Source organism: Salvelinus fontinalis, chromosome 14, assembly GCF_029448725.1.
Source record: "Salvelinus fontinalis isolate EN_2023a chromosome 14, ASM2944872v1, whole genome shotgun sequence".
In the NCBI taxonomy this organism is placed as follows: Eukaryota; Metazoa; Chordata; class Actinopteri; order Salmoniformes; family Salmonidae; genus Salvelinus; species Salvelinus fontinalis.
Window position 1 is genome coordinate 47499984 of NC_074678.1, and position 22722 is coordinate 47522705.

Consider the following 22722-nt stretch of genomic DNA (forward strand, 5'->3'; position numbering starts at 1 on the left):
TCAAAAAGACACAAAGGTTGACAGCGTTCCAAAAACCTTTTACACACAAGTTTAGTCGACACATTTCAGTCTGCATTAAAAACACATTATGGCTATGAAAGCTGTAAAAGCCTTCCCTGAAGATCAGTGACTGACAATGACCAAGTACTTAGAATAATGGTTAACTAATGGCCTCGTCTCTGTAGTGGGTCTCTCTTCTCTTCTATCCTCAGAAAAAGTTTAATAGTGCAACTTTTGCCCAGGAATATATTTGTACAACTCATTTGTTTTCTTAAGTATTTTGTATTTATATTGTTTGTTATGGATCCCCATTAGCTGCTGCATAGGCAGCAGCTACTCTTCCTGGGGTCCGGCAAGATTAAGGCAGTTATACAATTTTAATTTGAGCAAATTTCTGCAGCATTAGTAAAGATATGATCAATACATGGTGATGATTTCATTCCTGTGCTGTTTGTAAATACCCTGGTAGGTTGACTGACAACCTGAACCAGGTTGCATGCACTGGTTACAGTTTGAAGTTTTTTCTTGAGTGGGAACCTTGATGACAGCCTGCCAATATTTAAAACCCCAGAAAATATACTTCTATGCTGATATCACATACATTATCATGCATTTCACACATAATTTCACCTGTACAGTGTCAGGTCTTATAAAGGTGTCCTGTTGATTACTTGGTAGCTGGAGGCTGCTAAGTGATTCAATTCATAAGTTAAACTATTTTAGAAATGCTAATTGACATCTTTGCATTATAGTCCCATACTTATGAGATTGAACCTTGACTTACTTTCTCATGAAACTAGCTAATGTTCTGGTCATGTAGGCACACATGGTTTTACATAATGCTTATTGTCTAAACAGTTAGCTGAATTTCTTTGTGCCTAGGCTCAAAGTGAATAAAACAGTGTTTTGTTTCACATGGGTATGAATGCATTTCCAGTAGCATGCCTGCCTTGTAGTGTTATCTCAGCCATCTAAACTACGTCAAGCATGTAGGATGTAAACAAGAGGCCCATTCTGCTTTGTTTGATGAGATGCATCGGAAGACCCGGGGAGCAGAGCGCCTTGCCGACCGCTCAGTGTCAGCACCCAGCCCACAGCTTTCTCCGTGTGGGGGAGGGGGCCTGGTTCAGGGTTAGGTTAGGTCAAACACATGATATATGAGTTTGACTTGGAGCTGGTGACAAGTGCACTGTACACAGGGTTTGGTAGATTACTTTTTAAATGTAATCTGTTATAGTTGCTAGTTACCTGCCCAAATGTTAATTAGTAACATAATTTTTGGATTACCTAAACTCAGTGACGTAATCTGATTACTTTTCTTTTCTTATGGATGACTTTTCCCTTAACAGGCATTAGAAGAAGACAAAAATAATCCATCGGATGCATTTGGTGTGTCATAATAGTGGTTTCTGACTCGCTCAGGTGTAACTTAAACTTGCAGGTTTTTCCAATCTGAATTTAATGTAATTGAGAAAACAATAGGGTGTCATAATGTATTTCCCCGGAAGGAGTCTAAGCCCTGTCTAAAAAGGGAAGGGGGGTTATACTAAGCTATATGGAATTGTTTTAAGAATGTCATACCAAGGCTCCTTTTTCTATTTGATTTAGAATTTTAAGACCCTTTGAAGTATCAACAAAAATATTACAATATTTTTGGCCTTACTGCTATTAGCCCATACAAACAACAGATATCCCCCCCCCCAAAAAAAAAAATCTAAAGGAAGTTTGTTCTGAAGTATCGGTCCTATATCTGAGATATAAAAGAAAGATCAGGAAACAGTTTGTTTACATGTATTTAACCCGTTATTTTTGGAACTGAACAGTCTCTACATACATAAAGTATAGTTAAATTCATTTTTTAAACTGGTAACAGGGGACCTTCATACGAGTCTTGTGAGGTCTATGGGCATCCTAGAGCAAAACAATCGACATTTGTATTTGTGGTAGTCTCACCTTTCCACATAGTGGTCACATTAGTGTGTAGCCCAAACTGTCCGGATGCTACTGACAGAAGTTGGCAGATTGTCTGTACCGACTTCAGACAAGTCCCAAACAAGTCCCAAGATGCTTGTGTAGGTCGTAGAGAGAGAACACCATCGTGTTCGTGAGAGTCACATCTTTCCATAGAGTGGTCATAATAGTTTGTAGGCCAAACTGTTTGGAAGCTACAGATGATTTTGTGATAAGATCGATTTTCGGGATGTCTCATGGTCTGACAAACACCTCTCTAGCCTGTCACCATTCGCCGCAGATGAGGAAGTGCGACGTAGGCGGATGTGGTGGATTGAGATGCCATCCAGGACCTCTATATCAGGCGGTGTCAGAGGAAGGCCCCAAAAACTGCCAAAGACTCCAGCCACCCAAGCCATGGACTGTTCAATCTGCTACCATCTGGCAAACGGTACCGGAGCATCGGCTCTCAGACCAACAGGCTCCGAGGCAGCTTCTACTCCCAAGCCACAAGACTGCTAAATAGGCAGACTACTAAATAGTAAATGATTCGTACTGAACGATCTGCACTAGCTCTATCTTACACTGACCCTATGCACACTCACTAGACTATATACAGTATACACACTGTATACAAACTCACTACATTGACACACCCACACACATTCACATACACTACAAACGCATACCGAAACAACACAAACACACATACACATTACACACACTTTTACACTAATTTGCTGCTGCTGCTCTGTTCTTTATTTTACTCTTATTATTATCTATCCTGATGCCTAGTCACTTTACCCTGCCTTCATGTACATACAGTATCTACCTGAAATACCTCGTACCTCTTTACGTTGATCTGGTACTGGTACTTCCTGTATATAGCTCCATTCTTGTGTATTTTATTTTATTCCTCTTGTGTTACTATTTTTATTTGTAATATTCTTTTTAATCTCTGCATTGTTGGGAAGGGCTCATAAGCAAGCATTTCACAGTAAAGTCTAAACCAATTGCATTCGGCGCGAGCCAGGCACCATGAGGGGGCTAAAGAAGGCTTAGCCCCCTCACTTCAAACCTTAGCCACCTCAGTTTTAGTTTTATGTCCCTATATAAAAATAGCCAAAAAGTTAAAAGATTGAATGACAGGTTGGCACCCACCCCAAAAATCTGTACCTCTGCTGCAGTGTCAGCACAATGGACAGGGCGCGCTGCTGCAGTGTGTGTAGGCAGCCTGGTCCGATAGACTAGACGTAACATAGTAAATGTAAATCCGGGATACTCAAATTAGTATGCTATGTTACATTTGGTATGGTTACATAAGACAGAAGGTTAGTTAAAGGTGCAATATGTGACTCTTGTCAGGAAACTAGGCATATGTTGCACGTCACTACTTTACAGGACAGACATTTGAATGTAAATTTTTTTATTTGATCAAAAATGCTTTCTGGAACATATAAACTTTAATGTGCCTTAAAAACAAACTTGTATGCCATCTGTAAATACGAATACAATGGTTAAATTATGATCCCAGTTGGTTTAGCCATGGAAAAAGTAAGGAACCTTCCCCTAGCCATGATTGGCTGATAATGGATGGGCTGGAAATGCTGAAAGATGAGTTCAGATTGATCTGAGTTCAGATTGATCTGAGTTCAGATTGATCTGAGTTCAGATTGATCTGAGTTCAGATCGATCTGAGTTCAGATCGATCTGCCATGTAGCAAATTTCTGTCTATAACATGAGCTGCTTAGTATGCTTTCTAATGTGGCTTTTTTAAAAGATGTCACAAAGAACTGCACAAGTGTTGCTAAAGCTCTCCACGTTTTGGAGGACTGAGTTTTGAAATCAGTGGAATGCCTGGTGGAAGCAGAGTATGATAGCTAAGGAGAAGGTGAAAATTCAGACGTTTGATTGCAAACGCGGAGGGAGTCGAAGAGAGAACACCGAAGGCTGTTGTATAAAACACCTGTCTGGATTACATCTTCAAACTAAGGGCAACCATGGCATCAGTGAAAGAGAGGGAGAAGTGTTCATCCATGTATATGGGTAAAATAATCTAGCTAGCTACATTTTCTGATATTATACATTTCTAATTTTGTCAAGAAATTGTTTTCATTGCAAGTTAAAGTGTACTGTTAGCTAGCTAGCTAAAGTTAGCTGGCTGTATGATCCGTGTATGATCTGTGTAGTAATGTTATTTGTATCTCAGAGCCATTTGCGTGGCTAGTTATAGCCTAATGTTAGCTAGCTAGCTAACATTGAACCTAGCTTGTTGTTTAGCTTTAGCTACCTGTAGATTCATGCAGGGTAGTAATGTTATGAGTTGGGATTATGGTTAGCTACATGTCTAAACAAAAGAGTCCAATATGCAAGTAACCATTTTATTGTACCGTTTACACCCTCTAACAAGCTAGAAACTAAACAAAAACATTGTTTAGAAAGTTGTTTTAGTTGCTTGGTTTGCTAGATTGACATATACTAAATCCTTTTTTAAACGGATAGGTTTATTGGTGTTAAAATGCAACAGTTATGCTATTTTGGACCCCCAGGCTGCTGATGTCATGCATGCTGTCGTTTTTGTGTTTATACTTTTTCATAGCGACAATGACAAGTTTGATGTTGGACAACAATAGAATGTTCATGTCACTGGGACAACAGTATATAGACATAGAAGTAGTATAAACCAGCCTTTAGTCTTGAAATCTTTGGTTGTACACTACCGTACTCACTGTTTAGCACATGGCCTCACATGAATCCTTAAAGAGATGGGTGAGGCTAAGGATTAAGAGGGTGTAAACGATGCTGAATGTCTGTAGACAAAGAAGGGATCTCCAGAATGTGTCCCAAAACATTCAAGGGACATTTTCTCAAAAGTGGGGTTACAAGTTTATCAACTTTCAAAGCACAATTACTTTCCCATTTGTTCCTCAACTACAGTGTATGATATATCATTATCTAGCTCTGAGTCTCAACTTTAACCCGATTTCAAATTTCGCTACATAAGACCAAATCGAGGCGGTCGTCACAAATGCAGAAATCCTGCCGCCATTTCCGGATTGCTAAAATGTTTATAGTTTGCCTAATTTCAGATTATATGACAAAACAATCAGTCATTGTTTAGAGAAGCAATGTACCTTCTAAACCACTGTGAAATATATTTTTCATAACCAAAAATGTTGTATTTTCAGCTGGTGTACAAAAACCAAACTTAGGGAGGGGAACATAGAAATAGCACACATAGAACATATCTACTGCTTCTTAGACTTGCTTTCAATGAGAATGACAAATCTACAAATCAATTTTTCTATTTAATTTGGTTGGGTTGCCCAAAACGTTATATTTTGCACTGTTAAGGCAAAAACATATAATATGCTTTGCAAATTTGTAACATAATGTATGTTTAGCAAATTCGTATAGTCGTACATATCATACGAAAATGTATGATGGACATTCTCAAATGAATATATCATACTAAATGGAGTATCTCAGATTTATGTACACAGTAATAGGAAATGCTCTGAGACCAGGTTCCAGCACAAGGGCTATGGAAAGCTACTGGGCGTTTAGGTATGACTCCTTTGGGTATCCATAAAAAGCGTGAAAAACCTCTTATGCCTGTTGTAGGCTAAATAAATAACGTGATACGCCTCTGCATGTAACATTTGATTTTGATTAAAAGGGCGGGGTCAAGTTTCCAGTTAAAGCTATTTCACTCTTAGCTGCAAAAAGCGTTTGTGTTATTAGACTTATCCTATTTAGCTAGCTCGAACCAGCTAATCTGCCACGATGGATATCAGAAATTGGCTTCCCTACCCATCCTTCCACAAGCGCCGCCATAAAGGCTCCACAGCCGCCTCCACCTCTGACTGTTCCTGATGATCTTGGAACAGAGGAGCCAGCCCAGGTTAGCCAAGAAATACTATCCTAGCCAACAGGTTTTCTGTAAAAAACATGAATTTAATAGCAACTGTTTCATAGGAAGAGAGTGGCTGGAATACTCGGTTACTGCAGATGCTGCATTTTGTTTCCTATGTCGAAAGATCTGTGTTGGGTCCAATGCTAATGCAGACAAGGCCTTCACCTAAGCTGGTTATTCTAACTGGAAGAATGCTATTGATCGTACCAAAGGATTTGCTAGGCACACATCAAGCAAAGAGCATTTGTAATGCATTGCACTGTGGAAAGAAAAACTAGTTCGATGTGTTATTGGGAACATCAAAGTCACTGTCAAGACTTCTTATTGATGGGCAGCCGGCAAGAAATTGCATGTATTTGTCGGCGATTGTGGACTTTATTGAGTTCCTTATTTCAAACCAGTAGTCACTGAGGGGGACATTGGATGCGATTGAGTCAAGAGACAGGAGGGCAGTGGTGAAACCTCTGTTGGATCTAAGCAAAACAGATTTAGTGGAATCTGAGTTAAGTGTCGCTCTTGATCCAATGAGGACAAATTGACCCTACTTGATATCTATCTTGCAACGATTCTCTAGGCCTCTCTCCGCTATGCCGACCATGCTTACTGCAATGAAACATGGACTGACTCTTGGGGCGGACACAGCTACACGCGAGAACTCATTTTCCACTTTGACAAACGTGTTCAGTCAGCACAGAAGAAGCATACTGCACCTAAGGAAAGCTCATCTAACCCAACTGCCATTTGAGGGGGATCTTACAAGAAGATTTTGGGGAGAATGGAATGATTGATTATTCAGGAAGTTCCACAGAGCATCAAGGAAGCTGCAACTTTTTTGAAAAGGTAAGATTGAAACAATATTGCTGGTTGGTTTTTATCAGAATCTTGCTTTAGTGTGTAGGGCGCTGTCCATGGTGCTGATAGAAAGCCGTGACATTTCGTGCCATTGAACCTGTCTTCTTGGTCAAAAGCATTTTTTGAACTTGTGGTATATATAACTTTGTGGTATATCATGATAAGCAGACTTTTATATACAGTGCATTCAGAAAGTATCCAGAACCCTTCACTTTTTCCACATTTTGTTAGGTTAAAGCCTTATTCTAAAATGGATTAAATTGTTTCCTCATCAACCTACACACAATACCCCATAATGACAAAGCAAATACACGTTTTTAGAAATGTTTGAAAAAAAAAAATGAAATATCACATTTACATAAGTATTCAAGCTCTTTACTCAGTACTTTGTTTTAGTACCTTTCGCAGCAATTACAGCCTCGAGTCTTCTTGGGTATGACGCTACAAACTTGCACACCTGTATTTAGGGAGGTTCTCCAATCTCTCTGTATAAGGTCCCAATGTTGACAGTGCATGTCAGAGCAAAAAGTGAGCCATGATGTCGAAGGAATTGTCCGTAGAGTTCCGAGACAGGATTGTGTTGAGGTACTGATCTGGCGAAGGGTACCAAAGAAATTCTGCCTCATCATTCTCAAATAGAAGAAGTTTGGAAGCATCAAGACTCATCCTAGAGCTGGCCGCCCAACCAAACTGAGCAATCGGGGGAGAAGGGCCTTGGTCAAGGAGATGACAAAGAACCCGATGGTCACTCTGAAAGAACTCCAGAGTTCATCTGTGGAGATGTGAGAACCTTCCAGAAGGACAAACATCTCTGCAACACTCATCCAATCAGGCCTTTATGGTAGTGTGGCCAGACAGAGGCCACTCCTCAGTAAAAGGCACATGACAGCCTGCTTGGAGTTTGCCAAAAGGCACCTGAAGGACTCTCAGACCATGAGAAACAAGTTTCTCTGGTCTGATGAAACCAAGATTGAACTCTTTGGCCTGAATGCCAATCATCACGTCTGGAGGAAACCTGGCATCATCCCTATGGTGAAGCATGGTGGTGGCAGCATCAGGCTGTGGGGATGTTTTTCAGAGGCAGGGACTGGGAGACTAGTCAGGATCGAGGGAAAGATTAACGGAGAAAAGTACAGAGATCCTTGATGAAAACCTGCTCCAGAGAGCTCAGGACCTCAGACTGGGGTGAAGGTTCACCTTCACCTTCACCGTCAATGACCGTAAGCACACAGTCAAGACAACACAGAAGTACCTTCGGGACAAGTCTCTGAATGTCCTTGAGTGGCCCAGCCAGGGCCCGGTCTTGAACCTGATCAAACATCTCTAAAGACCTGAAAATAACTGTGCAGCGATGCTCCCCATCCAACCTGACAGAGCTTCAGAGGATCTGCAGAGAAGAATGGAAGAAACTCCCCAAATACAGGTGTGCCAAGCTTATAACGTCATACCCAAGAAGTCTCAATGCTGTTATCGCTGCCAAAGGTGCTTCAACAAATTACAGAGTAAAGGGTCTGAATGTGATATTTCAGTTTTGGTTTTATAAATTTGCAAAAAAACTAAAAACCTGTTTTTGCTTTGTCATTATGGGGTATTGTGTGTAGATTGATGAAGGAAAATAAACTTTGTAATACCTTTTAGAATAAGGCTGTAATGTAACAAAATGTGGAAAAAGTCAAGGGGTCTGAATACTTCCCGAATGCACTGTACAAATGCTGTTTATCAACTACAGCCCAGCCTTCGACACCATAGTGCCCACCAAGCTCACCACTAAGCTTGGAGTGCTGGGTCTGAACCCCGCCCTGTGCAACTGGGTCCTGGACCCCAGGTGGTAAAGGTAAGCAACAACTCCTCCTCTACATTGACCTTCAACACAAGGGTGCGTGCTCAGTCCCCTCCTGTACTCCCTGTTCACCCATGACAGCATGGCCACGGACGTCTCCAACTTAATCATCAAGTTTGCAGACGATACAACAATGGTAGGCCTGATTACCAAAAACGACGAGACAGCCTACATGCAGGAGGTGCGGGCCCTGGCTGAGTGGTGCTCGGAAAATAACCTTTCCCTCAACAAAACTAAGGAGCTGATTGTGGAATTCAGGAGACAGCAGAGAGAACACAACCGCATCCAAATCGACAGGGACCAGTGGAGAGGGTGAAAAGCTTCAAGTTCCTCGGCGGCACATCACTGACAACCTGAAATGGTCCATTCACAAAGACATCCTCGGGCGGATGAAGAAATTCAGCTTGGCCCCTAAGATCCTCACAAACTTCTACAGATGCACCATTGAGAGGATCGTGTCGGGCTGTATCACCGCCTGGTACAGCAATTGCACAGTCCGCAACCGCAGGGCTCTGTGGTGCGGTCAGCCCAACACATATCCCGGGGCACACTGCCTGCCCTCCAGGACATCTACAGCACCCCCGGTGTCACAGGAAGGACAAGAAGATCATCAACAACCTCAGCCACCCGGGCCACGGCCTGTTCTACCAGCTACTATCTAGAAGGCGAGGGCAGTACAAGTGCATCAAAGCTGGGACCGAGAGACTGAAAAACAGCTTCCATTTCCAGACCATCAGACTGTTAAATAGTCACCACTAGCCGGCCTCTGCCCTGTACCCTGCAGTGAACTTCGTAACTGTTACTAGCCGGCTACCACCCGTTACTCTACCCTGCAACTTAGAGACTTATGCTCGATGTACATGGTCATGGAACACTGGTCACTTTAATTATGTTGACATACTGTTTTACCCATTTCATAGTTATACTATATATAATGTATTCTAGTCAAGGCTCATCCTATTTAACTACTGCTGTACACACTAATTATATTCATACACTGTCTTTACACACCATCATATACATATATATTTATATTCCGGACTGACATTGCTCGTTCTGATATTTCTTTATTTTTATTTTGGGTGATTTGTGTGTATTTTTTTGTATTGTTCGGAATTACTGCACCTGAGAAAACAATCGGGAAAATATGTGTATGCAACCAATAAAATGTGATTTGGTTTAAAAATCAAAACCTTGTATGATTTCCTCGTGTTAATATCATGTTTAATTAATCCTAGGTTGACAGTAATGCATTTCAGGGGCAATCAAGAGGAATTCAAATACATTCAAATATGAAAACATTCTTAAACATTCATTCAGTATGCATCAAACGGCTAGCTACAGATCTACTGATATATTTCTGTTGAAGTCATTCTCTTTTTCCCATTGCTTTTTAAGGTCAGGGGCTGAATCCAGTCCCCAGTTTAAAGGCATTCTCAAAATATGGGCATTTCTATTGAAAATATACAGACGTACTGGTCTCAAGCCACGAAATGAAAGCAGATTACTATACCCTGATCTCATGGCCACTTTTGGGTTTCATGTGTGTGTTTTGGTGTTATTCCACAGTAACACTGGTGATACTGGTACAAAGCCTGACAGTGGAAAAACAACGAGGGTGGTATTTCTTTCTGCTGCTGAATTAGAGGCCAAGGCAGGGTGACCTATGGAACAGCTTTGGTGAGTCAGACCACTTTACCACCCAGCCACCCCTTGCCACAGGCTGGCTGAGACATATAGAGCCTGGAGGTGAGCTTTTATGTCCATCGAATGAGCTTACTCCTTCAACCAATGCTGTTTTGTAGCTCCTTCGAACTCACAGCAGCACAAATGGAGAGCCAGGAGAGAGGATGGTGAGTGGATGGCGCGATGTGGAGATGAGTGTGTGCACTTTGACCCCCTCCCCTAGGAGATGTTTTCCAGGATATAGAAGATGAGCTCTATGACTACGGGTCCCTCGCTCCTCTTGCGCCCCCTGCTGTGGATGATGGGCGTCAGCACGGTGTCCAGGGCGTTGAGGTACGGGGCTGGGAGGGGCAGGCCATTACTGCCGGCCACAAACCCCACCTGGAACATGAAACAGCGATGTTAACCCGCCACACATCTATAGCTTTTATAATATCCCGAAGGCCTATATCCTGTCACTGTTTACATGGCTAATAACTTCCTATTAAAAAGGTGGTCAACAACTCACATTTTAGGCCTTCAAGAATTCCTACAACTATTAAAGTAAGATGATGCACAATTTGAAAGATTCCGCTTCCAGAAAATGTTATTTCTTAACATCTAAATGGTCCAAGTCCAGTATGTTCATTCAATGGCACCGTCACCTGTTGGGAGTCCAGTGTGACACGCAGCCCCAGCTTGGCCATGCCATCCTCCTTCAGCAGCTTGAGGTGTGGGCACAGTGCCAGGCAGAATGCCCTGGCCAGTCTCTCTGTCAGCCGGCTGTGTTCTGTATGGTGGTCACTCTGGCTCTTAGGATGATCCCCTCTCTGTACAAAGAACACCTGGGAAACACACAAGAGACTCACAAGACACAAGCATGTACTTAGGGAATACAGTACAGAGAGAAATGGTACACAAGAGTCAAGACTAGCGGTGAAAAGTTGGATGTGCGTACCTCTGTCCAGCGGATGACCTTTCCATTGGACTTGTATTCTGACTTTTGGAACATCTTCACACTGTTGACGGACTCCATGGACTTCCCATCAATGGGGCTGATAACACTGCAAGACACACAGGCACGCACACACAGCCATACAAAGAAGGCAAGCGACGATAAAGGGTATTCTACAGCAATGGACAACAGTGTGAGGCAGACTTGAAAAATGGATGAAGCGACAATGGGATGGGGTTCGTGAGAGCGGTTAAGTAAGATATGAAATGCCAACGTTCTTTACATTACCTTGGAAATAATTGACGACGCGACGTTGGGCCACTCGTTGAGACTTAAGTGATAATGCCCGAAAGCCGGTGTTCGGAGGATATATTGGCACGTCGAGGGCCGGCAGACCCCTTGACTTTTTCCACATTTTGTTACATTACAGCCTTATTCTATAATTAATTTAATAGTTTTTCCCACTCATCAATCTACACATAATACCTCATAATGAAAAAGCAAAAACAGTTTTTTCTAAATTTTTGCAAATGTATTAAAAATGAAAAACTGAAATATCAAATTTATATAAGTATTCAGACCCTTTACTTAGTACTTTGTTAAAGCACCTTCGGCAGCGATTACAGCGTCGAGTCTTCTTGGGTATGACGCTGCAAGCTTGGCACACCTGTATTTGGGGAGTTTCTCCTATTCTTTTTTGCAGATCCTCTCAAGCTCTGTCAGGTTGGATGGTGAGTGTCGTTGCACAGCTATTTTCAGGTCTCTCCAGAGATGTTCGATCGTGTTCTATTCCGGGCTCTGGCTAGACCAGTCAAGGACATTCAGAGATTTGTCCCGAAGCCACTCCTGCGTGGTCTTGGCTGTGTGCTTAGGGTCAATGTCCTGTTGGAAGGTGAATCTTCGCACCAGACTGAGGTCCTGAGTGCTCTGGAGCAGGTTTTCATTAAGGATCTCTCTGTACTTTGCTCCGTTCATCTTTCCCTCGATCCTGACTAGTCTCCCAGTCCCTGACGCATAAAAACATCCCCACAGCATGATGCTACCACCACTATGCTTCACTGTAGGGATGGTGCCAGGTTTCCTCCAGGCGTGACGCTTGGCATACAATCTTGGTTTCATCAGACAAGAGAAGTTTGTTTCTTATGGTCTGAGAGTCCTTCAGGTGCCTTTTGGCAAACTCCAAGCGGGCTGTCACGTGCTTTTTACTGAGGAGTGGCTTCCGTCTGGCCACTCTACCATAAAGGGCTGAAAGGTGGAGTGCTGCAGAGATGGTTGTCCTTCTGAAAGGGTCTCCCATCTCCACAGATGAACTCTGGAGCTCTGTCAGAGTGACCATCAGGTTCCCGTTGGACCTGCCTTTACAATGTATCCAAGTTCAGTTTGTGTGGTTGCTGGTTTAGCGTTCTGTAACTTTGTAGCAAGTACGGTCTGCATGTGTAGGTGCCTATTGAGTCAGGATCGCAAGGTGTTCTGATATCTTTTACAACCCGGCCCGTTATCTGCTTTTAATGTCTATTCTAGAATGCCCTTCTAGCCAATCAGAAACAAGTACTCAACAACGCTGTAGAATAAATGTAGGATAATGATCGGCTAAAAAAACGAATCATGGTACGCTGATCAGAAGTTTAATGACCTAACACTGACCCCTTATTCAAAGTGCATTCCTTATCCAGCCATTGGACCTGGACATGCTCCTGGCTGTCTGACTGGTCAATCCCCCCACAGGTGATGGTGTAGTCTTTCATCTCCCGTAGCGACCGGCGAAGCTCCACCATGGTCTCCACGGTGATCTGCACCATCAGCCCATCTGGAGAAGGGGACAGCAAAAGCAAAAACACACACACACACACACACACACACACACACACACACACACACACACACACACACACACACACACACACACACACACACACACACACACACACACACAGAGAGAGAGAGAGAGACAGACACCAACAAGGACACACACACACTCACATGCACATACATACAGCCACACACACAACTTTGAGTGCACATGGACACACACGTACAGACAAACATTGACAGACTAAATAAGGAAATCTTATTTAGGATGAAAGTTAGTAGTCAAGTAATCATAATATGACTATTTCTGTATTTTCGTTCAATACGATTAGTACGGTAACTCTCCAGTTTTAAGTGAAGATACACAAGTATGATACTACCTTCCACGATGCTGGATTTGGCAAGATATCCTGATGCTGCTTTCAGAGCTCCACTGAACACAAAAAAGCAGGAACCGGTGACTGAAACAAAACACAGCACCATTTATAACCACTCGGCTTGTAGATGTAAACATCTACATATTACAGCTGGATTAAACCAAAACTAATGACAGAGGTGAGCTTTCTACACCAGTAACTTTCTCACGATGGTTCACCCTCTCACGTGACACGACATTGCCCTCCAGTGGTGAAAAAGTCACAGCAAAGGCACGGTTATTGCAGTGAGCATATAAAAACATGACAAATTACGCATACGATTTTCCCTAGGCTGCCAAAAGCCAGATACACTGGTTGTGTTACGTGGCAGCAAATATTACCTCTCTGTACTGTAATCTCTCTCCCTCCCTCTCCCTCTCTCTGATGGTAGGTGATGTGCTACTTGCCCTTGTGTAGCATTACCCCTCTACTTGTATTTCTCTTTGATTACAGGACAGGCAGTCTGCAGTCTCCAATAGTCCCCATCACCCTCTGTTGATTACAGGGGCTTCTCACTTTTGCGAGGCTGATTGTGGATGCTGATGGCCTGGGTCTGGTACTGGCCATCGTCCCCCTGAACACAGATGAGGTGGGAGTCTGCCGCCACGTTGAAGCATGCCCCCATGGCCAGCACATGCTCATTGGACTTATTCAAAGCCCTCATCAGCTGAGAGAGAGAGAGAGAGAGAGAGAGAGAGAGAGAGAGAGAGAGAGAGAGAGAGAGAGAGTGAGAGAGTGAGAGAGTGAAAGAGAGAGAGTGAGAGAGAGAGTGAAAGAGAGAGAGAGAGTGAAAGAGAGAGAGAGAGTGAAAGAGAGAGAGAGAGAGTGAAAGAGAGAGAGAAAGAGTGAAAGAGAGAGAGAGTGAAAGAGAGAGAGAGAGTGAAAGAGAGAGAGAGTGAAAGAGAGACAGAGAGAGAGAGGTGAAAGAGAGGGAGAATGTATTGATGAGAGTTGTTTATAAAGGAGTGTTTTTATCATTGATAAAGTATTTATAAGCATTTATAACAGCTTATTGGTTACAGTTCACCAAGTGTTGTTTCATAGTTAAGCTGTACCTCATCATAGCCGTTGGTAGGGATTTTAATGCAGGTCCTCTGAGCTTCCAGATCTATAGTGAGTCCAGGCACCACTGGCAGAGTGTACCGGTAATTCCTGAAGTCCTGGTAAGCAATGAGGGAAAAATGTGTGATTCATTAGGCCCCAAATGGAAACAACTGACTGAAACAGGCAGGGACTATCTGAATTTGTCCAGTAAGAATCGTTTTGGTACGGGTGTGCCCAAATGAATGCAACCTTGGTGTTGATTGCTGTTATTGTAATGAGAGGCAAGCTACTTACTACTAGCAGCCTCATGATGGTGTGGCCAGTTTCCCCAAAAAGAGCCTTTCTGAAGCGCACACTGTACAGAGGACAGGGGTAAACTGGAAAGGAAGGGAGAGGAGTGCCTTAATGTGGATGACACTGAGTGGATGTGGCAGTGAAACCCACACAAAGAAGAGAAAAGCCGCACACTGCGTCTCCAATGCAACACACGTAACAGATACCACAAAACGACTGCTATGCTGCCTTCATGTGTGTGTGTGTGCGCGCGCACATGCACGCTCACACACACTCTCTCTCTACCCAGCTACATCTCTCTCCTGCTTCCTGCAGCCCTGACTCACATCTGTACTCAGCCCCCAGTCTGAGCATGAGGCGCAGGGGGAAGGCCTTGGCCCAGGGTACTTCAGCCCGGTGGACGAGTAGGCCAAAGAGGAAGGGCTGGTTGGGCATTGGCAGGCCCTGCAGGGACTGGAGAGTGGAGCGGACCCAGAGGAATCCTGCATGCTCCTCACTGCTCAGGAAACTACTGGAGAACTGGGAGAGACCCAGGTGGCTTAGCACCTTGCCTGTGGAGGAAGGAGGGGGTAGGTGGAGGGAAAGAGATGGAAGGAGAGAGAGTGAGATGGAGGGAAAAGGAAAGAGAGGCGAGGGAGGGAGATAATGAGAGATATATAGAGAGAGGGACTAGTACACCATTAAACAGACTTGGAAGTCTTTTCAAGATCTGCTTCAGAGCTTTATCCAGTGCTGATCAACGGCAGCTAAGTTGCCAGACCACGTCAACGCCAGTCTCACCTGTGAGGGCGTCCCTGTAGAGCTGTATGAAGTGGCTGAAGATGTCCTTGGGGAAGCTCTTCTCCTCAGGCAGACACTGCAGAAGGACCACCACCTCCACCTGGCCTACCGCATGCATGCCCTTGGACGTCACACACCAGCACTTCCTGTTTACATCTGGGGAGAGCCAATGAGAGGCAGCACTTCAATATGAGGTCACTGCTGGTGACACGGTCTGACACTCTTATAAAATATACATGTGACTTGAGTCAATGGTGAGCTAAGAATACATGTAAACAGTGTATACACACTGTCAATGACTGGAAAAGGTTGAAGGTTGAGAGGAAAGGTCACATACAGTTGACTAGCTTGACCATGGCCAGTAGGTTGGCGTTGAGGACAAAGACCAGGGAGTTGGGCCTGCCGCTCTCCAGCTCCTGGATGAGAACCATCTCAGAGGGCCTCTCTTCAACCGTGTAGTCTGGGCGAGACAGAGGAAACTATGAGCTAGACATCCCTAGATGCAAATACCGCCTTTAAAAACAGTCAGCCATAGTTTAACTTCTGTGTCTAAATATGACTAAATAAGATTTGTAAGCTGGCCTCTAGTGTTACCATCCTATTAAATTGCCCAACATGAAGACAATAAGCCTGATCATGAATCAGAGTAACACCTCTAACGCTAACCCTCTGATCATTCAGTAGCTAAGGCTAGCATTTAGCATATCCAGTAGATAACCCTATGACAATCAGTACAGTGAGCTAGCCGTTAGAATCTCCAGCAGCTATCTACCTAACTGTATGACAATCCCAGTATAGTAAACCAGGGTTTCCCAAACTTGGCTTTGCAGTAAGCTAGCCGTTAGCATCTCCAGTGATAGTAGCCTGGTCGTACCTCCTTTGACTCCGGTGGAGGTGAGGATGGGAGGGAGGCCCTCCAGTGGGATGAGGTTGGCAGAGCTGCTGATGTGGCTGCTGACCAAGGCTGCTGTACCCCAGCCACAGGGCCCACACGCCTCCTGCAGAGGCTATACAGAGAAGGGAGAAGAAGGATGAGAAGGAGAATACTTTATTAATCCATACAAGACAGAAATTGGTCCGCTCTGACGCACACACGGCGCCGGGTGAGCAGTTTAGAGGTTAAGTGCCTTGCTCAAGGGCCGAACGGCAGGTGATAGCATCGAGGATAGTTCCAGACAGATTTTCCCACCAGACATAGGATTCCAACCAGCAACCGAACCTGCTTCTCTAGCCTCTCGGCTACCTACTGCCCCTAGGTGGAGGGAGGAGGGGAAGGAGGAGGAGGAGGGAGATAGTGAGGCAGAAAGATAGTCAAAAAGAGAGAGCTTATGGAATACTGTGGGGTTATGGATATCAAAGATACCAACAGAAAGCATGTTACCACATCCTTAGAACTTTTATTTGAATTGTATAAATTGTAGCAAATCAGTCTGGTCTGATAAGGTTTTGTTACATACATTGAGCAGGGGCATCTCCTGTGCTATTGGGGCCCTCCTGCTGGTCTGTGGTGAGCCAGTGGCGCTTCTGATTGTAGCAGCTATACTTCTCCTCAATAATAGCGGTGAAAAGGTGGGGCCTCTGATTGGGGTACAAGGTGCAGAGTCTGATTTCTCATTGGATAGGATCTCATCAGCAAACCACACCTTCCTCCTGCCCCTTGGAGGGGTTCCTAAAGAAAAACACACATGAGAGAAAGTCAATAATATAGACAGGAAGAAATGTCTACATATTGCACCAATTAACTTTATAAGACATTTGTCGCCTCAATCCCATTTTGACAGCATCCCTTCTGATTTAAACAAAACTTTCCATACATGTTCGCCCATGGAAGAAGTGGTCAGAAAGTGAATTTTTGGACAACGAATGCCAAACATTCAGGAGATAAAGGTGCTAAAAGTTGATCTGTTTTTGCATACACCACCATGAGACATCCACGTCTTCGTCACTGGAAAAGATTAACGGTTGAGTTTGATCAATTTAAAAGCTTACAAACAGTTTTGTCAAACAAAGGTTTTTTGAATTCTTGTCATTTTTTAAACTTTTAACATCAATTATAGAAAAAGGTGTAAACTCATATTTGCATATGTTGTAGCTTAGAACCTATTTAACATAATTTGAGGTTTTTGTGTCGTGCCCACCATCGGTTGAGACACAACATGCTCTTGTCATTTCAATCATAGAAATATAACTCATAGAATGGACCTATCCCTTCAGAAGACTGTAATTTAGCTGGTACACCACAAACATTTGAATTGAAATTGTAACTTCTAATTACTACTACAAAGATTACCGCCGGTACACCCACTGTCGACTATCAACTTAAATGGACATGTTTATTCTATTATCTATATTTCTATGATTTCCATAGGTACTGTGCATTCGGAAAGTATTCAGACCCATTAACTTTTTCCACTTTTTGTTATTCTAAAATTGATGAAATACATTTTTTCCCCTCATCAATCTACAAACAATATCCCATAATGACAAAGCGAAAACAGGTTTTTAGACATTTTTGCAAATTTATACAAAATAGAATACAGAAATACCTTATTTAAATAAATATGCAGAACTTTTGCTATGAGACGAAATTGAGCTCAGATCAATCCGGTTTCCATTGACCATCCTTGAGACGTTTCTACAAGTTGATTGGAGTCCACCTGTGGTAAATTCAATTGATTGGACATGATTGGAAAGGAACACACCTGCCTATATAAAGTCCCACAGTTGACAGTGCATGTCAGAGCAGAAACCAAGCCATGTGGTCGAAGGAATTGTCCATAGAGATCCGGAAGCCACTCCTCAATAAAAGGCACATAACAGCCTGCTTAGAGTTAGCCAAAAGGCAACTAAAGGACTCTCAAACCATGAGAAACAAGATTTTCTGGTCTGATGAAAGAAAGATTGAACTCATTGGCCTGAATGCCAAGAGTCACGTCTGGAGGAAACCTGGCACCATCCCTATGATGAAGCATGGTGGTGGCAGCATTGTGCTGTGGGGATGTTTTTCAGAGGCAGGGACTGGGAGACTAGTCAGGATCGAGGGAAAGATGAATGGAGCAAAGTACAGAGAGATCCTTGATGAAAACCTGCTCCAGAGCGCTCAGGACCTCAGACTTGGGCGAATGTTAACCTTCCAACAGGACAACGACCCTAAGTACACAGTCAAGACAACGCAGGAGTGGTTTCGGGACAAGTCTCTGAATGTCCTTGAGTGGCCCAGCCAGAGCCTGGACTTGAACCCGATCGAACATCTCTGGAGAGACCTTAAAATAGCTGTGCAGCGACACTTCCCATCCAACCTGACAGAGCTTGAGAGGATCTGCAGAGAAGAATGGGAGAAACTCCCCAAATACAGGTGTGCCAAGCTTGTAGCATCCCACCCAAGAAGATTCAAGGCTGTAATCGCTGCCAAAGTTGTTTCAACAAGTACAAGTTGTTTCAACAAGTACCGCATAAAGGGTCTGAATACTAATGTAAATGTGATATTTCTGTTTTTTCTAAAATGTCTAAAAAACAATTTTTGCTTTGTCATTATGGGGAATTATGTGTAGATTGATGAAGGAAAAAAAACAATTTAATCAAGTTTAGAATAAGGCTATAATGTAACAAAATGTGGGAAAAGTCAAGGGGTCTCAATACTTCCAAATGCACTGTAATTTCAAACAACTGCTGTTCCCATTCAAGTCAACATTCTCTGATGTTTGGATCACCAACCATGTTTGTGGTACCATTTGAAAGTAGAAATCTGTATTTTATTCTCATTTTAGTGCATTCATCAGCCAAAACATGACACCTACCCTGTATTCAGGAACATGTTGTGTCTCAACCGATAGCGGGAACAACACAAAAATCTCAGACAATGTAAAATAGGGTATAAGCAACAACATATGCAATTATGTAAAAATCTGAGTTTCGTTTTTTTTTTTAGGTCATTTACATTAAAGGTTAAAAAGGGACATATTATTATTTATTTTTTATTCACAGAAAGTAAGAAATAGTTTGACAACCCTGTTTGTAAGCTTTTAAATTATATAAATCTCATTATTTGGAGCCGAATGCCAAAACATCACTTTATGAGCACTTCTACAATTGGCAAATATGTATGGAAGGTTTCGTTTAAATCAAAAGGGTTCCTGTCAAAAAGTGATTGAATTTAAATGGATTTACCCTGTAAAGTCATGGTAACAGTGTTGTCATGTGATACTCACGTTTCACTAGGGTTGAGTGACAAGAGACACAGACACGCCCCTCCTTCCCATCCAGGTGTGTTAGTCGGAACTTCAGACCGGAGCACACTGAACAGAATACCTGTAGCACAGACACACGATCACTAATGGTCAGCCTAATTTCTCAGGGATAACATACCAGAGACAAACATCCAATCCCTTCTTACTTTAAATACAACTGACACACAAACACACAAAATAGTGGTGCAAGACCCTCACCTTGCCACAGGCGCGACAATGGTGCCTTCTCTTGGTGAAGGTGAACCTGACATCACACATCATACAGACCAGCGCCTGGGCATCAGGGACCCACACGGGGGCTACCTCCCCCAGGATAGTGCCTCGCTCCCTGGACAGAATGCCCGTGGGGCCGGCCTGTAGCTCATTGTCTGGATCCACTAATGGAGACATAGGGGAAGGTGTGCAGTCCCCCACAGCTCCCTCTTCACTATCTGCTTGAACTCCGTTGGCGTTGGTCTCGGTCTCATCATTAGCTAGTCCGTTGGCTTTGGTCTGGCTCTGAAGCCCCAGTCTAGGCCCTTGGATCTGGGCATCATGGCCGCCTCCATTGGGCTCCTCCACAGGGGGACCAGACGGGTCGTCAAGGTAAGGGCCTAGGGCATCTGAGCCACTGGGGGGGTCCTGCAGCTCAAGTCCACTCTCCTCCAGCTCCTTTTCCTCAATCACAGAGTCCTCCTTGGAGGAGGATGGCTGGGGCCTGTTCTTCACTTCCTCTTCTACCTCCACCTCCACTTCTGGCCCAGCAGCTTTGGAGGGGCTGAGCATTAGGGGGGTAGAAGCCTCCCCAAAATTCCTCTCTCCCCATGTTGAAAGAGTGGTCACAGTGCAGTTTCCCTCCTCCAGCTGTCTCATCAGTCTCTGAGCGGGGGTCTCCAGTTGGGAAACAGGAGCCACCCCTGGGCTCAGGACCCCCTCTGAATGGCCTTTGGGTTTTGCAGGGGAATCTGATCCGATGTGTCCACAGCCCAGCTGTCCTGGCTTTGTGACATCCCCATCTTTGAGCATCAGCAGACAGGGTCTGTGGAGCCAGTGATGCTTAGCATCCATCAGAGACGGAGCATCTGATTCATCTGTTCATACAAAGACGCGGGAACAGATCAAAACTATGTGAAGGTATATGTCAAATGAACCTGACATGGACATTCTACATCACAAAGAGAACAAACAGGCATATATGAAGACCATAACATTTAGTCCACAAGAGCCCCTAAGCAATCACTCACGCCCATGATCCCAGACTTGACAGATCCCAGATGTTCCTAGGTGGTAATGGGTCCAATACATGGGAGGCCATTTATCTCATTGCTTTGAATAAGTTAAATCATCTACTGAGGCCAACATATGTGCACTGTCATGCTTGAGAGAGCTAGATACGTCCCAAATGGTAGCCTTTCCCTATGTAGTGCACTACTTTTGGCAGCCAATTCCCTATGTAGTGTACTACAGGCCCATAGTGGTCTGGTCAAAAGTAATGCTCTATATAGGGAATAGGGTGCCATTTCAGAGAGAGACAGATCCAGAGAGCCAGGTAAAGCTGACTCATTCTCTGGGGAATAGGGCTATAGTGAAACACCAGCATAAATAAATACAGGCTACAGTGGCAAAACTGGATGTTAGATTATGTACATTAATATTATAACGTTACATTATTAATAAAGGTGCATACAATTAGTTTGACATTTTCGAGAATGGATGGATAATGTCAATAACACAAATAAAGATAATATCAATTTCATTCTATATTTTTGAAATATTCTACTTCGCTATCGACTGAAATAAGACAAAATGTTATGACTGTGAGGAAGAAAAATTCATAATTCAGATTTGGGGTTACATTATGCTGTGTTTGCGCCTTGGTTGGTTATTGACTATTGCACAATTTCAGGTAGGCCTACCCTTTAGCGTTGGTGAATTCTTGTCGGGGTAAAACTGCATTGCAGCTTTACCCCCCCCCCCCCCCCCCGCCCCGTTATTGCACCCCAACCCAACCATTCATGCTGACGATCACAGATAACTGGTAAATATATCAGCTTTTTTACGGCGCATATAAACTACAATAGGGCTCAACCAGTACAGCTGACTGAGCGTTTGCTTCGCGGGACGGTGACGCATCCAGCACACGTGCAACAGTTTAAATCCCCTCTCAACCAGTGAACACGGCAATGCGACATTTGCTCGCCATCCCGATTCATTAATCGTTGCAGGTTTTAATCGCAGCATTATTCCCTTTATCGCGTTATTTCCATATAATTCAAGTCGTATTTTCCCATTAATTCATATAGGCTGAAGGAATATTCTCGTGTGCTTCTGCCTTTCTATGAATGTCGCACGCGGCAAGACGCATGACTGCACAGATCAGCTACAATTTCCCCTATGATAGCGCGAGATGATGTAGTTCTATCTGTATGATTTTATTTTATTTTAGAATAAAAAAAACGTACCTTCTGTCAATGAACCCAATAGGCTTTCATTCTCATCGTCCCGGGCACTGAAGAACTTCAACATATTGCAACATTAGTGGCGAAGAAGACAAGAAAAGCAGTCCTGCTCACTAGCAGAGGGACGATTTCCCTCCCACTATTCCCCTCTCTCCTTCTGCGTCCCCCGTTCCCCCCCTCTCTTACTGCAGGTCTTAAGTAAACTCAAGGATGTCCTTAAATGTCCTTTTCTAAAGCAGTGCACACTGTATTAGAATATATGTTTACCTAATGAGATCATTCTATTACAGAAAATGTGCTCTTATTTCCTATCCAAAAATGTGTCTACTGCATATTTTCATGTCTTTATGTGGTTTAAGTGTTAGGTCATAATATCCAAGTCATGTGTACATGAAACCTCAGAAAACATGTCTAAAAATAACACAAAAGCCTTTACAACCATCTTTGATTTCATCCAAGTCAGTCTAATATCACATTTGATGTCATCTCTGCAAGGCCTGATTACTTTGAGCATG

The 22722-nt window shown here is 43.4% G+C and overlaps 1 protein-coding gene across 2 annotated transcripts; it reads right to left on the reverse strand.

Annotated features, from left to right (window-relative positions):
• Positions 1-9606: 9606 nt before the first annotated feature.
• Positions 9607-22373, reverse strand: LOC129811027 (zinc finger FYVE domain-containing protein 9-like). 2 transcript variants are annotated; one of them, XM_055862127.1, is made up of 16 exons: positions 22211-22373; positions 19968-20839; positions 19731-19830; positions 16980-17191; positions 16397-16529; positions 15860-15982; positions 15523-15678; positions 15069-15293; positions 14743-14825; positions 14460-14564; positions 13921-14071; positions 13369-13449; positions 12824-12986; positions 11183-11288; positions 10890-11069; positions 9607-10626 (listed from the first exon to the last, which is right to left on the reverse strand). In XM_055862127.1, exons 1-16 carry the CDS (start codon positions 22272-22274, stop codon positions 10465-10467), a joined length of 2916 nt encoding a protein of 971 aa, XP_055718102.1. In that variant the 5' UTR covers positions 22275-22373; the 3' UTR covers positions 9607-10464. The 2 variants fall into 2 exon arrangements, with proteins under 2 accessions (XP_055718102.1, XP_055718103.1); XM_055862128.1 differs by lacking the exons at positions 9607-10626; positions 10890-11069; positions 11183-11288; positions 12824-12986 and adding an exon at positions 13002-13187.
• Between the last annotated feature and the right edge of the window lie 349 nt (positions 22374-22722).